Raw genomic sequence first — 16,194 nt, forward strand, 5'->3', positions numbered from 1 at the left:
TATAAATAGCAACAGCAGAGTTAATTCATGCTAAGGTGCACCGAGCTGATCCACCTTCCTTCCTCATTGACATGCCTGGCTGACACTGGCAGAAATCAGCAGAGTGTTACAGAACAGCAGGAAAACCCCATCACCAGCAACATGGTGGCAGGTACCTTTGGGAAGCCCTGGAGCATGCTTATTTGCATTAGCGAAAGTCATACAGAGCCACTGTTTCTTTCAATTGAAAGAAATGTATTTTCCCACATATTGACTCATTCTGTTTTATTTCCTATAGATACTTCTCCCTAGTTCTCAGTGAGTTAAAACCAGGTGTATTTGACAACTGCAGCCCACCTCCTACTTTTCAGGAGAGTCAGAGGGGGTTTGCCCAGGCTGAAGACGCAGACCTGAGACCTAATAGGTTTGAGGAGGACAAAGGCATAGTCCTGGATACAAAAGCAGAGTCAGGGATTAGACTACCACTGCTTTTCTCCTGTTCTAGCTCCGAAAGATCCAACAGCGCTACCTCCCAGAAAACATGTCCTAAGGTGACTTACAGACAAGTTGCAATTTTCCTTCTCAGGCACCATGCTGTGTTCTGCTTGGCCCAATTTAAACCATTCACAGCTATGTTGCTTTGTCCGACACCGCAGCCGCAAGACAGCAGAAGGTGCGGGCTGCTCCACGCAGGCGAAGGGCACATCCCCACAGCTGAGCATGTGAGTGGCAGGACCCATCACGGCACACAACAGGGCTTAGCTGGACATGCTTCATGTCCTTCCTTTTCACCTTCTCTTCACCTGGCAACACCGCCACCTCCTCCCTCAAACACCGCTGGGCTTTGCCTTTTCCACCACGACAGCCCCGTAGCACCGGGGAAGAGCAATGAGCTGGAAACTCCTGTGAAAGGGCCCAAAATTCAGAGCCTGAAGGTTGCTCAACAGCCAGCCCAAAGCCAGTCCTTGCAGCTCTGGGGGAAAGCAGTCAGCAAAGACAAACCCCACGTGCCCCAGCTTATTGACAGCACTGGGGAAGAGGTGAGAGCTGAACACCGGAGGAAACCACAGTGTGGGGGACCCATGCCACAACCGTCCCTTCTGCAAGGTGGATGATGCCAACCTCTCCAAGCTCAACAAGGATGTACCAAACACATCAGAGCTAGCCCGAGCTGCTACAAGCCATCAGAAAACAATGTACTGCCCTAACCACTGCCTTCTGAAAGGAGATCTGCATACTAAGAGCCCAAAGATAAGTTCAGCAGTACTTGCTAGCCTGCCTCAGCACTGCTTGCAAGGAGGCTGAGCGGCCACGGGCAAAACCCAGCATCATCCAACGTCTGTTGTACCACAAAGTGCTGAAAGCAACAGCAGATTAAGCGTCTAGTGCCTGGCTCCGGCTTTGAGTACAGTCCCACAGCAGGAGGAATACAAAGACAAATTTCAGCCTAAAGTAGCCTAAAGCTTCCTCTCTGCAGAATTACCCACCACATGAAACAAGTTTCAGCAACAGCACAACGAAACTCCTCTCAGGTCAACAGGAAGCTGGAAGCAGTCATGCTTTAGGGGCAACACAGGGCTTGGTATCCTTGTGGCAGCAGGCAGGGAACATCCTTTCCTGCAATTCAGCTTAAAGCGGTATTTTTTGTAGGGCAATCCACTAGCATATATTTGAAAAGAATAAATCCCACAACACAGTTGAACTTCTAGTGTCTCTCTAGTGGCGCAGAGGAGACCCAGGGAAACATTGGAGAACATACCCTTACTCAGCATCTCCCACTTCCATCCTTAGATGGTTGCCTTTAACTTGGCTGCAAGTAAATCAGAAGGGAAACCTTGACACCAGGGCATTTCTGATTGCTTTGTTTTTTGTTAATTTGCCCTCTTCCTCTACAATCAACACTCCTCCATAAGGAAGGTTTTGCAAGAGCTTCTTCCAGTTCTTGCTACCCAGAGCTTTTTTGCCAAACATCCTCACCTACTCCTCAAGACAGTTGATGGCAGAAGGGGCACTTGCCTTCTTAAATGCAGCTGGCAAATCCCCAAGAGTTTGAAACAATACTCTCAGGGGCAGAATCCATCTGAAAATGCACACTTCCCCTGCAGGAAATGCATTATAAAGAGCTTAATGCTCTAAATAACTTTCGCTTAGTTTTTTTTCCTGAAAGATGCCACCCAACAGGAAGACTTTTACTGCAGTTTTTTGAAAACATACAACCCCTCCTCAAGTTTAGAGTGACAGTATTTTTTTTGTACCTTTGTAACTCTGCAAGAAATGAGTAACCTACTATATAAGCACGAAGCCTTATAAAAGCACAAAGTTGTTTTAAATTTAGCATGGATACACATTTAACTTCCCCTATAAATACAGGCTGAACCACTGCCTGCACACATGGTGCTACCACAGCCTCTGCTGTCCCCAGGGGAACCCGAGCACAGGCAGAGCTGCCACACAGATAGGTGTTGGAAATGCAATTTACTCCATGCCCCCTCTCCTATTTCCCTTTATATAAGAGCAAGTCTGTTATCAGTGTTACATGATTACCAAATTCCTCTTTGCTCATTAAAGTACTATCCTTGGAAAACAACAGTGTGAGATAGCTGGGTGTTTTAGATGGTGTCCAGATGGACACCCACACACATCCCCCTCGCAAGAGTGCTCGCCAAGCATCAGTGGAAAACTAATTTATTAAACAGCTACGAGCATACCAGGGGCCTGTAGCTGTTGCCAGAAAGTACATTCCAGCTTCGGTTTCCCTGCATTTTGTACTAACTCATAAGACACCAGAAGGTGATGAGTCTTCAGCTCCATCATTTCCTTTGGGGTTTGCTCGGGCCTTTTTTAAAGCACTATTGGACCACACACACAAGGCCCCCTCCCCCCCCCCAAAAAAAAAAACACCCAAAACCCCAAAGCCCCTAACTTTTATACATAGTGATCCTAAAAATCTGAAGAGCAATCTTTGTTGCATAAATAGTGCCATCTGACTGACTGGGGTCTTTCTCCACATTACAGACATGCAGATCCATAAAATTCCAGCTCAGTCAGTATCAACCTGGTATCCGAGAGCCCAAGTTGCTCTTCGAGTGTAGGCAATGCTAGTGCTGTTTGAGGAACTTCAGTGCAGCAATAGCAGGAGAATTTTTTTTTTTCTTGTGGTGGTGGTTCTCTGTGTGCAGCACTGTAAAGCACCCATTTAAAAAATTCTCAATAGAGGCAAGGAACTTTCCTCAAGGGCACTAGAAAATGTTTAGTTTTCTTAAATGGTGAAGAAAGGGAGAGGAAGAAGAAAATTCAGTTTGTAAGGCTTTGGGGTAATTAATTATCTTGTCACTTCCATAGCACAAGTCACAGGGTGCCACCTTTTTTGTACTTTCTAAAACTCCTATCAGGTTGAGAAGACACAGGCAAAACACAGATGCGAGGTGTAATTTTGACAGCAAGTGACAGCACCTACAAAGTAAGGTTTGTAACAAAAGCACTTTCAACAGAAGACAACTGCAATAGCAGAATTGAAATAGAGTTAAGGAACACAAATAGAAAATTCAAAATTACAGGATGAAGCTGTATCCTTTTTGAATTGCTACAAATATTCTCACACGTGGGAGTTGCAAAACCAGTTAATGACACTGTTACTAGAGCCAGGGAAGTGTGAGCAGTTAACCAGTGAGTCACTGGAGAACAGGGGACAACATGCCGAGAACTTTGTGTTATTTTCCAAAGGTGACTTCATGCACCAGTATAACAATAAAGACACATCAACTTAAATTCTCATACACTAGCAGCATGCAAGAAATCCTAGTTTTTGGAAGTGCCTGTGGTTATTCTTACTCTTTTACTCTTAAGTAAAATATTATTTCCATAGTAGGTTTTTCTATATAATGTTTTTCTGGTCATCATTGAGATGGTACATGACAACAGAGACCTGGACTCCATGGTGTGAAAAAATCCTCTTCCACCTCCTGTAGTAGAAGGGCAGCATTAGCAAACAAACTCAGGATAAAGTAGTTGTGAACAAACATATCGCTGTAACAGAGCCATAAATTTCTACAATCATTTTTATTAGTTATGGAAGAATCCCCACTAGTATTTACATAGTGCAAAAAAGCTGTTATTACTCCAAAAGTACGGTAGACAGAACAATTATCCTTCATACAGCAAAAAAGAAATGGAACAAAACCCTTCATATTGTATTTCATAATGATTTTTCTACTGCTTTAACCTAAATATTACTATAAATTTTAAGACATTAAACAGCTTTCCTTATTAGAATCTATTTAAAAGTAAAATATATGAACTATTCATGAACATTTAGAAGGTGGGCTGTGCCAACTAGGTGTCTAATTTCAGCATTACCATTCATTGGCAAGGAAGTTTCAGGTTAGACATTCTTACATTTCCTTGTGTGTGTGGCAGGGTGGGTAGAAAACCCACATTACTTGTTTTTATGGCTTGCTTCTGCTGGTTTTTGTTTTGTTAACAAATAGTCATGTCCAATTTTTAAATGGCTAACATTGCAATCAACTCAGTTTCATTAGTTGGCACAACTTCACAGGAAATACTTAATGACAGTTTCAGCAAACAGCAGCTTTTCAAACAATAATACTTTTTTTACATACATATTTAAAGTAACATTATTAAAATTTAAGCTTGTGTTAAAGAACTGGACAGAATCACATTATGTAAGCTCCCACCCACCCAAATGAGCATAAAGACACCTCTTATCTTTACCAGAAGAACACCAACAAGTGCATTACTGAACATTTTCTATAATGAATTTTTAAAACACAGGTCAATACCCTCTGTCACTGTTTAGCTCCAATCCTATAACTTAAGCACACAACTTAAGCAGATAAACAGGCCACAGATTTAAGCCAGTGGAACTAATGCTCTTAAGCGTGTATTAGCAGGATCAGGTCCTTAACCTTACTCAGACATTGTTACTTGGTCCAACTAAGGACAACAGCTCTTCAGAATTTCTCCCTTTTACATATTTGTAATCCATGTTTTTTTATTATTATTATTTTGACAGAGATACTTAAAGTATTTATATAAATAGGCTGTATACATAGCCACCTCTATCAGTTTTAAAGGTCCCTACCCCTACCACAGATACATTATTTTTGATTTTACCAGATAAATTAAGTGGTGAAATCATTTCTATAAAGAATGTCTTAAGAAAAGTAGATTTGTTTTCCAAATAATCAATTTCACAACAAAAATATCTATACACCTGTAACTACAGAAACATCTTTTCCTGGGGACAGTAGCAACCTGTATAGTAAACTGCATACTTTTATACCGAAATAGAAATTCAGCTACTTTTTAAAAAAATCGTGGTATTGTAAAACATTTGTATGCTTTCTTTTTAAATTCTGGTGATAACAGAATCAAAATTACCACAGTGAGATACTCTCCTCAAGTGCTTCAAGTGGCAAGGAACTTCCCTAATTTTAGATGCAAATGGATCACTCCCAAAGGAACTGCAATTTCATTCTCACAGTTATTGCTCAGTCCTAGCTTATCAAAAAGGAAGCACTAAAACCAGTTTCCTTTACTCAGTTTCAGTTTGCTCCTCTAAGGGTGATCTACCACATTTTAAAAAGAGACTAGTTCCCTATTTGCTGGCAAATTGAGAGATATTAGAAGTGCTATATCACCTTCAAGAACTCTATTAAACCTGTAGGAAAATTGCAGTTAAATAGTGGGCTGAATATTACAAGACTTCTTTGATACAAATGTCAGAAAACTTTAAAATGACAGTCCAAGTTCAGAAAAGACATACAAAAAGATGCGCCTTTGATGTTAATACTTCAAGATCAAAAGTTATTTGAATCACTGGCACTGAAAAAGCAAAAGGAAAAATTACAAACACCTTTGTTTTTCAAGGTTCTAGTGAAGTTTTGCCCTCAGTGTATACACTCAGCTGGCATCAAGACATGTGCTTACACATCCAAGGGCAAGTTTTGCTTGTCAGCAGTTCAAACACTTATCATTTCCTAAAGCAAAAACTCTTTCAAAAGATACAGACAGTAGAAATCTGCCATACGTACAGTAAAAGGTTTAACATTCAGGAGGCATCATTCCTTAGTCTTTGTTTTCCTATAAAATACCTGTTCTAACATCTAGGAAGATTACATTAAGGAACTAAGAACACAACAGAACAGCCAGTTGTCCTAGCAGCTCTCTACTGCTTATCTACATAGCATTTGCTATGCCTATACCTATCAAAGCATTATTTACATAATACACACTGTTTCAATTTTTCTCATTAGCATCCAAAAAACCCCAGGGGTAGAGTATTTCTAAACCTGGAGTCTTATTTTCCCAGTGCAACTTAAAATGCCAGCATCACTAGTACTATAAGCGTTGGTCCCATATTAGTAAGTGTGGACTAAATACCTAAGCTACCCATTTCTTGTGTTTTTCAGCCTACCCAGAGGATTTTTATGCATTTCGATACAAGTGATCAAGAAAAATGAAGTGGAATTAAGAGGAACATATGTTTCCTATAAAAGTGTTATTCATGTGAGTTACTCTTTGGCCACTCTTGTAGTGAAGCTCCTGCTGCTGGCAGTTTCAGTACCTCCCTTGCCAATAAAAGACAAAGATGGAAAACAGACTCCTTACATGCAAGGTTCAGACACATACTCCATCTTCAACCTGAAATGAATTCATCATCAGTTAATGGTTTTCACTTTAATATTCAGAACAAAAACACAGAACAATTCTCTAGCAACTTGTACGTTTCAGGGAGGGCCTATTTTTGTTTCTTTTACCTCTGAACCACTGAAATACCTCCCCATACTACAGGGCACTTCCTCCTTTCCTGGAATAACTACTTCCTTTTTTACTCTAGAGGTCAACTCCTAAAGCTGCTACAACTGTGAAAACAGACAAAAAGAGATCACGTTTTGATTAAGAGTTGTAAAGATATATCCTGAATTCAACATGAGGGTGGCCAGGATCAAAGCATGCAGATGAACATGTAGAAAAATTGACCCACCATATCATTCACACCTGCTGTTAAAGGATTATTCTTGCTTTTTGCAGTGTTATGTGGATTACAATATGCAAAATAGCATTCCTGAGGTAAGCGACAGGAGGAAGAGGAAGTCATCAGTTTACTAAAAGCCCTGGACAGGGATTATGGTTAATGATTCACTTAGTGTGGTTTGGCAGACAGCAACTTTGGAGAGCATGGGGAATTCTTGTTTTCTCTCCTGTTTTTTTTTATGCAATATTTCCACCTTGTAAAAAAAAAAACCCAAAACATTAATTATATCCCTCTGGTTTAAAGTTTTTCTGGAATCAAAGTTGCTATAGCTTATTGTAACCATCTCGATCACCAGCAGCTTTTTAAGAATGCATTCACCAACTAAAAAGCTGCATCTATCTTAGCATAAGAATCATACATAGATTTCTCTAGGATTTACTTTTCATTAAGACTGAAAATGGGGTTTTCTAGCTTTTCTTTAAAGAGAACCAAAGTTTTACTTTTATTTCTAGATAGGACTAGAAAATCATGGCCAAATACACTGACATGCCTGGCATAACACCATAACACACCCATGTAAAGTGTCAGTAATTTGTCAGTCTTAATGTAGGTTGTCTGTTTGAAATGAACTAAACAGTCACATCTTGAAAGAATTTTGCTTAAAACTGGTCAGTTACAAGATGTTTCCTTTTACAAAAGATCAAATGAATACTTACTGACAAATTTTCCACACAGTTTCTATTCTGGGAAATAGATATTAAGAGCTAAGCTAGTTTTTAAATCAAACAAGTAACAGACAGCTACAAAAATATTGTTGTGAATTAAATACACATATTAAATGTTTAACAGTGCAAAATGTTGAGATGAAGCTTATGAAATAATGGCTGCAACCTTTACAACAGTTAGTTTTTATATTATTTCTAAAAAGTTCCTGAGTTCCTGCTTATTTTTTACGGCATATAGATGGAATCTGTGTGTTCTTTATTCAGAGAACTGCAGATGGTGGGTTTATGTTGAGTGTTACTTGCGTGCTTATCATTTGTCCATTCCTCACCATCAGTGACTGGATCAGCCTGCTCAGAAGTCTCTATTTCTTCCTCTTCACTTTGTTCTGCATTATCTTCTTCAGCACCACTAAGGGTCTTCCCAAGCTGAAGAGTCTCCATAGTTCTCTGGGTCTCTGAAACCCAAGATTCAATTCTGCTATTAAGCTGAACCTCTACAGAAATTGGTTCATGGGCATAATCCTCCTCCTCATCATCTTCCTCCTCCTCCTCCTCTTCTAGCATTCCTGGTACAAGAGTACTGGTGGTACTGGTCATGGAGGAATTCAAAAGGTCTCGGCAGCTGCCATCCAGTGATCCTGTTTCTGTGCTCTGCTGTGAGGCCCATTCCAAATTGTCATCTGGTTTTACCTCATCTTTGTCACCTGGTGTAGATTTTCCATGATTTGTTGCTGAGGTAGTGCCAGTTGTAGCCAGAGGTGGTTGTTTTATATTAAGAGTGGCTTTTTCAATTTGACCATTACCAGCTTTTTCTGGTACTGCAGTCTTACATGAGGATTCTCTCTCATTTTCAGAGGTTTCTAACCCATCAGATGTTTCCACCATATTTCTCCAGTTTGTTTCTACAAGTTTCAAAAGAAGTTTAAGTAGAAAACATTAATTCTTTCTATATAAAAATATTTATCCTGAACATTCCAGAATTGTTTAAATAGCAATAGGAGCTCATAATTTTAACATTATTCTACACTTGCTAGAAAAATTTCAGTTAGAAGATGGGGGAAGAAGGGAAAGGGAGCAACAAGAGAAAGAGCTGTGAATAATTTTGGGTTTTTACAGCATCCTAAAACAAAGTTGAAATTTTGTGCACTTAAGTTTCCTGTGTAAACTGTGGAAGCACCAAATATAATGGTGAGTGTAAACAAAAAAGTTACTCTCAGGTGTAAATTAAAAGCAGAAAATTGCCACAGTATTAAGTCATCTGTTTAAGGATTTTTCAAAAAAACATTTAACAGATTTAGTTAATTCTTTTGTGGTGTCTCAAACTTAAACCAAGACTGTATTCTTTTCAATTCACCATAAGACTAAAAAAAAAAGGAAGTCTGACTTCAAACAAGCATTCTCCCTTTTATCACCTCTGTCATCTGGGCTTAAGCAACTGGATAAATAAATTGGCCTTTTTCACACACTAGAATCACTCATTGCCATGTCAAGTTTCAAAATTTAAGCTACATGTCCTATTTTCAGAGACCTCAATAATTTAGTTCCTATCCTTTATCATTAGTTTTTCTTCCATCATATAATCAGTTCTGTGTTTGGTACCAGTTTTATACCAGTTCAATAAAACTACAGAAGCCACCTCCAGTGATAAAAGTTAGGTAACTGTAACACTTCTGAGGATTAGAAATTAAAATTATTATTTTCGATAGGGGCAGGGGGGATAACTTAAAAAACTACCTGAAGACTAACCAATTTTCTCTTATCCCTGAAAACTGTATAATACCGTAAATTATGAAGAAATATTCTATTTTTAGCTACATTTTGCAATAAGCAACGTTTGGAAAATTCCAGCTTCTAATTACAGAAGTAAGTTTTAACACACTTACCATATTCTTTCTCATTCACTTCAGATATAGGTTCAGAAATAACGCTACAGAATGAGATAGCACTTGCTGCAGAGGGGTTACGAGAATGACCCATATGATGGGGTGCCTTCTTGACATTCTTCAAGGCTTCTTCTGCCTGTTCCTGTTCCATTGCAGCAACCATATCTCTGTATGCTTTTCTGGCCTCTTCAGTCAGCGATACCAGCTTATTAAATAGGTCCTAAGTATGAAGGCAGTTTTTATAATCAGTAGTACTTACTAAGAATTTTCACTTTAAATTACTCCTCTTAGTCAAAGGTATACCACATAGTGAGCCCTAAGCTTATCAAGACCAAATACCTTTACTTCAACTAAAAATTAGTTCTCTGTATTAAATAAAAACACCACTCCACGTTTACCAACTTTGAAGAGACATACTTAAAGATACTGTTTTTCTTACAATGTTAAGCTTTCCAGAGTATTTCAGATGGCATTTAAGTCTATTTGAAAGCTACAGAGATGTTGTGACCAAAGTGTTTCAACAGTCTCTCAGTTCTATAAATACTGAATTTCAAATAAAAACACACCCTAATATAGGTCAGGGCCATTATCAAATGCGTATTAGTTAGGTGTGCTCTCCATGCCAAATCAATTCTTAAGTACAAGAAACATAATTGTTTACTCCAGCCATTTATGTGAATGGAATTACTTACCTCAGCACCTGAGTAGTTGAAGATACCCACTACACTAACAGGAACCAGCTTGTTCACGCAACGGCCAAGAGCTTTACGGCCAAGAGCAAAGACAAAAGGAATTTCTTGTTCCCGTGCCATGGCTATTACATTATATAGAGCCTCATCTAGTCCACCTTGAAGAAAGCAATTTTAAATAAATATTTAGTCAGTTAAAGTCATAGCATGGTGCAATACAACTCTCCCATTTTAACTGTAATTAGTCAGTAAAACTTCAATACACACAATCACTAGCTACTATGTCCTACAGGATAACAAGCTATACATTTCAAGTATAGTGAGTGAGTATAGACCAAGGCAATATTCTGTATTGTCTGTTAGTCCTGCACACAAATTAAACCACAATTTTTCACAACTATTTGCTTGAGCAGAGCTTTGCTCTTCTCATATCTTAGGAAGCCTCTGTTTACGTTTCTGGTTGTGGCAAAACATGTTGGTTGGCTAACTAACCAATTCACATTCCTCTTAAGGAATCCTCCTTAAGAGCACCCAGAGCTCAGGACTCTAGGTGTATCAAAGACTGAATGCAATAAAATTGAAGTCTATTCTATGTGTTATAATATCCATTTTTCTTTAAGCTTTTCACCCCTCGTGAATGAGTTTCTTCCATAATGGAGTAGAAAAGAATGAATGCAGAGTGACAACTACACAATTGATTGTGGAAGGGTTACATCATACACAGTAACTAAAAAATACTTCTAACCTTGCTAATCAGCACAAGAAAACTGTAAACAGTTAAGCGCACCACTTGTTTTATCATTTATACCTTTTGACTGGATTTTTTCGCAGTTGGGAGATATGATAACACACTTGATCTTGTTTAGTTTCATATGCTTAGTAACCTCACGCAACCCCATAACAAGTCTTCTCCTTGCTTTAGCTCTCATGGGATCCTTTTGATAAATCCGTTCCTGGAAGCTGACAAGCTCTTGCAATAATAGAGTCACACACTCATCTATTTCTTTACTTAGAACTTGGTTACAGTATCTATAAATTCAAAAACATCAAATATTATCATAGCACATAATCACTACTATTTCACTGAGCCTTTTCTTTTACCAAAGAAAAATAATTTTACTTCCTCAGAACAGTTAATCTGTTATTAAAAGGATTTAAAAATCAAATTGTATACTATAAGTTAAAAATACATCCTGAAAACATTTCTATTTCCAGTAACATCCCTTACCTCAAGAAGTCAGTCAAAAAGAATATTACAAAATACAAAGAAATACTCCAATAAGTGCCACAAGCAACTATCCTTTTCCTTAATTTGGTACTCTATAAAGATACATTAATAAAAAAGCAGTAATGTATTAGGAGTGACTATTATAGTATTTTCAGCGTTCATAAGTATTCCTTCCTTTCCCATCCAAAGTATATGTAGTCCTCCTTTAAAAAAGATTTTTAGAGAATACTTCCACCTAGCTTATTTATTGCAGCAACCAAAGAAAGTCCAAAGCATGCGTGTGTACACATATATATACACACACACACATTTGGATACGTATATCTACACACACACACACAGAGCAACCCACCTATAGCAAAAAAAAAAAAAGAAAAAAGAAAATACTTGCAGAAACTTTTGTTGAAGAAAAGGTAGCTCCTCCTAAGTCAACTAAACCTATCCACACTTAAAAGATGAAGGTGACTGAATTAATAATGCAAAACTCTTACTCTCTGAATCTCTTGCTGTGAATTTTGGTTATTGCAGAAGATGCCATTGGACTGCCTATTCCAGAACTAGCAGGTGAACCTTGTGACACTGGGGTCATACAGTATGGAGAATTCTGACTTGCTGGTGAAAGTGAAGTATCACTAGGCATACTTAGTCCAGTTTCTGAAAGACAATTTTGAAACACTGTAAAATGCAGAGACATTTTCACATAGAAGAAACAGCATCACAGTTCTTACATGTCACTCCCTTGCTTTTTCCAAATTACATTCTGAAAACACTAAACAATATTCTTCCCTGGAGGGGTAGTTGAGGAGGGGGGAAACAAAACAAGCACATACACAATACTCCGCATACATTGGGTAAATAAGCAATATTTGAATATTGATTATAAAATATCCAAAGTTTAGTTTGGGCAATGGATAGAACAGAAGGGAAAACCTGCCTAAATGTTACAACTTCTTCCAATAATTCTTTACTATTTACATATATATAATATTTTACAAACTTATTCCTAGAATTTTTAAGATTTTCACACTTATCTTCAGTTAGGTGAAGTCAGTCAGGTCATTCAGAAGAAAAGTTCTGAAGCAGTACTTTTTGGAATATTGATAGACACCTCCTTCCCCACCCCACGCCAAACATGTCAAAGACATTGAAAATTCTTTGTAGTTTTCCAGTTGCTCAGAGCTATTGCTGCAAATTGACAGTCCAGACATTGCAGTTGACTTACAGTAGTGTTCAACAAACTGCAAAACCTTATTTGTCATTTGCAACTTCTATATCAGGAAAGCTTTCAGTATGCTTATCATTAAAAAACATTGCAATTAGCATGGCATGGTCGACAACAGGTCACATTTTGTCCGCTTATCAAAAATGCTATCAACTCTGACATGTTGGGAATACCTACTCAAGAGAAATTTATTAAAAGACTGTACAGAGATTATGTACTTAGAACCCATGCTTCCTGAACCTTCCACAGCTGAAGGACAGACAAGATATTTTAGAAGAGGGTTCCAATTCCTAGTATTTCATGTTAAAAAAGGTCAAATGGTAACATCAATAAATTGTGTTGCATAAAAAGAGAAAGACAAAATATTAAAATAAGCAGATCAGTACAGTGCGGGGGGGAGGGCAGGGGACTAGAGAGATAGACCAACCTTCTTGAGAGGCCAACTCCTGAGACTGATCAGCAGTCAAATTTATATGAACCTCTTTCTGTTCGTCAGATCCCAAAAGACTATGGTCAGCTGATAAACGGCCTTTCTTCTCTTCTCTCTCTTTCAAAATAATCTAGGAACAAAATCAAATCAGTATCTGAAAGTTAGTGATACCTGTAAAGAAAAATGTCCATTTGACTGAACATAAAGTTAACCAAGTTGATTTGAACCTTCCTACTCATGCCAGGGCAAAAGACCCTGAGATTATTTCAGTTTCCTCTTTGATCACAAACAGTATTTCATTCCAGCATTTTACAGATGGTATGCTCAATCCTCTCATACTTCTACGTAAATAGTGCTTTCAACAGTTTAAAGTACTTTCACAGCTTCTGATACATTAACACTCATTCATTAACAATTCCCCATCCCCACCCCGTAAAAAAACACCTTATACAGGAATACTAGTCATCTTTGTGAAGCACCACAACAGATAGAATCGTTTCTATAAAAGAAAGTGCAAAGGTAAGCAGCCATGGATATATTGGTATTGCTACAATAAATAACACCACCAACATAAAGGCATTGACAACCAAGTTTAGAAAACAGTTCTGAAGAGGTAGCTGTGAATTTCTCTAACTCAAGTAGATCATGGATAAGTCAGAAAAAAGATTGCTGGAGAGGGGAAAAAAAAGGCGACATACTCAAAGCCAAGCTTTGTACAAACACAGCTTTACCAGATTTTAACTGCCTGTATCAAAGTGATCTTGATAAGAAATGTGGTACAGGAATACAGGTGACTTTCATGCCTTTTTTTTTTAAAAAAAGGCTTTCACTTTCTTTTTTTAGGGCTAGTTTTTTTGTATTTTACCTTCTGATTTCCAAATGTACTGTATTCTCTGTGTATATACCTACTTTATGTGTGGATGCATATATAAACCCAATTATTTCTAAATTTACTCAATTAAAAATCATGTTTTTACTTCAAGTTCTATACCCATCTCTAATAAAAGAGCAGGAAAATTTAGTGTTAGCATACTACATTGCACTACAAACTAGGATTCAAAAACATACAAAAAAACATGCACGTTTTCCCATATGTCCTAGCACTTATAGTTAAAAAAATCCTTGCAATCTGTATTGAGATAGATTTATTTCACCTTCAACTAATTGTGGCTGTATAAAAGATATGCTATATGCCTAGATCTAAAGAACAGGACATCACTGTAACAGGAACTAAAGGCAGAAGCTCATGACTCCCTCACCCTATGCTCATAGTCACTAATCCTCAAGTAAGAAAATACCAGTTTATTTTTGAAGTATGAGTGCGAGTCAAGACACTCCAGGGTTGATATGTTTACCTTTTTAAGTGCTGTAGGGCGTTTCAGTTTTGCAATCTCTCTTTCTTTTCCTCTTTTCACTTTTGGGGCAGTTGAATCCAAAGGATTAAGGCAACCCATAGATGGCTGTCCCTTTGTTAAGGACTTTCTGTTGGCAGAGTCTTTGGTATGAAAGGGAGCAGCACTGCCAACTAAATACAAAAAAGATATTAGTTTCACCAAAAGACATGTCAACTTTATTTCAACACTGTTTTCAGAATTTCCACTGATGAATTCTCAAAGTACATTCTCCTTCCTTGGGAAAAAAAAGCAGTTCATAATGACAGGAAGATTACATCATCAGATATTGTTGCTTCCAGATGGTTTTATGCTTTCTTCAACTTAGCCTCATGTTTTAGGAAGCTATGGATTCCAGGAAAGAAGTTACTTTAATACTAGTAAGGGATCTCTCTCAAATGACTACACATAGCTTTATTAGTAAGGTGATAATAGTAAAAGAAGTTGCAAATATTTATCCAAACATTGATTTTTAGTTGTCAAAGACTTGAGTAGTTGACAGGACAAAACAGATGAGAGTGCAACATGCATTAAGTGTATCTTCTGCAAAAAAGAGAATAAAACAAATGCAGTCTCCAATGGAAATGCCAATTATTCTTTGCCGAGCTTTGTTTGATATAAGCTTGCCAACTTGAATTAATGTTTGAACACAGCTGAAACTCAAAGCAGGTAACTGAAGCAACACACAAGAGGGAAAATGGTAACTATGTGCATAACGAAGGACTCTAGGCTACATACTACTGCCTAGGAATGAGATTCATGGGCTATAATAGATAACTACAAAAATGTCAATTCTGTGTTCAGTAGCAAGCACAAAAAAGCTAACTTAATGTTAAGTGTTGATACAGAAATAGAGAACAAAAAAGTGTAATTAAGCCATTGCATACATTCATGATGGAACTACAACTTAACATTCTGTGCATGTCTGATCATCCTTATTTTCAAAAAGATACAGAACTACAAGAAGGTACACAGAAAGCGATATGGATTATCAGAAAAAACATGATTCCACAGTGGAATAAATAGACTAGGACTCTTCAGACTAGAAGAGAGATGACAGACCTCCAAGAACCATAGGTGAGGAAAGCAGGGAATGATTGCTCAGTCTCTTTGCGATACAAAGGCTATGAAAGCTAGCAAAATTATGAGTGGGGCACAAAAAACCCCAACCCTGAACCCCACCCCCAAAAAAACCACAGTAGAAAGAAGAGCTTCTCCATACAGCATGTAGTAAGGTTAGAATTCACTGCCATTGGACCTTATGGACAGCAAGAGCACGGGATAGTAATCACTAGTTTAAGAAACAGATTTGGTTTGAGAAAGCCTTGGGTCAGGAGGCCCTGAACTATAGTTAGTAGAGGCAGGAAGAATATCCTGGAGAGGTATCCCTCTGTATCATAGTCACAGGTATCCTCTCTAAGCTGCTTTCAAAGCGAATTCTGTAGTATCTGTAGTAGACGTTTGGTTTGACCCAATACAGACCTTTTCACATACTCATTGCAGCACTGAATTACTCTCAAGACATGAATCCTGAATTTTGAATAGTAGATCTTTTAAGAGAAGTTTGTCCTCAGTTTCTACATGCACTTTCACCATTGCATACTGCAGCTCAGAAGAAGAAAGCACAGGTGAATTTTTTGAGAAATGCAT

The 16,194-nt window shown here is 37.9% G+C and overlaps 1 protein-coding gene across 2 annotated transcripts in view; it reads right to left on the bottom strand.

Moving 5' to 3' along the window:
* Positions 1 to 4,019: 4,019 nt before the first annotated feature.
* SECISBP2L (SECIS binding protein 2 like) overlaps positions 4,020 to 16,194 on the bottom strand; it is a 31,460-nt gene continuing 19,285 nt past the window's right edge. For both annotated transcript variants that reach the window (XM_049812488.1, XM_049812487.1), the window contains exons 12-18: positions 14,509 to 14,678; positions 13,151 to 13,283; positions 11,993 to 12,155; positions 11,082 to 11,302; positions 10,277 to 10,431; positions 9,585 to 9,804; positions 4,020 to 8,603 (exon numbers count right to left, since the gene is read on the bottom strand). In XM_049812488.1, coding sequence (XP_049668445.1) covers positions 7,927 to 8,603; positions 9,585 to 9,804; positions 10,277 to 10,431; positions 11,082 to 11,302; positions 11,993 to 12,155; positions 13,151 to 13,283; positions 14,509 to 14,678 — 1,739 coding nt within the window. In that variant the 3' untranslated portion in view covers positions 4,020 to 7,926. The remainder of the gene's footprint in view (positions 8,604 to 9,584; positions 9,805 to 10,276; positions 10,432 to 11,081; positions 11,303 to 11,992; positions 12,156 to 13,150; positions 13,284 to 14,508; positions 14,679 to 16,194) is intronic.

Source organism: Accipiter gentilis, chromosome 10, assembly GCF_929443795.1.
Source record: "Accipiter gentilis chromosome 10, bAccGen1.1, whole genome shotgun sequence".
NCBI classification, from domain to species: domain Eukaryota; kingdom Metazoa; phylum Chordata; class Aves; order Accipitriformes; family Accipitridae; genus Astur; species Astur gentilis.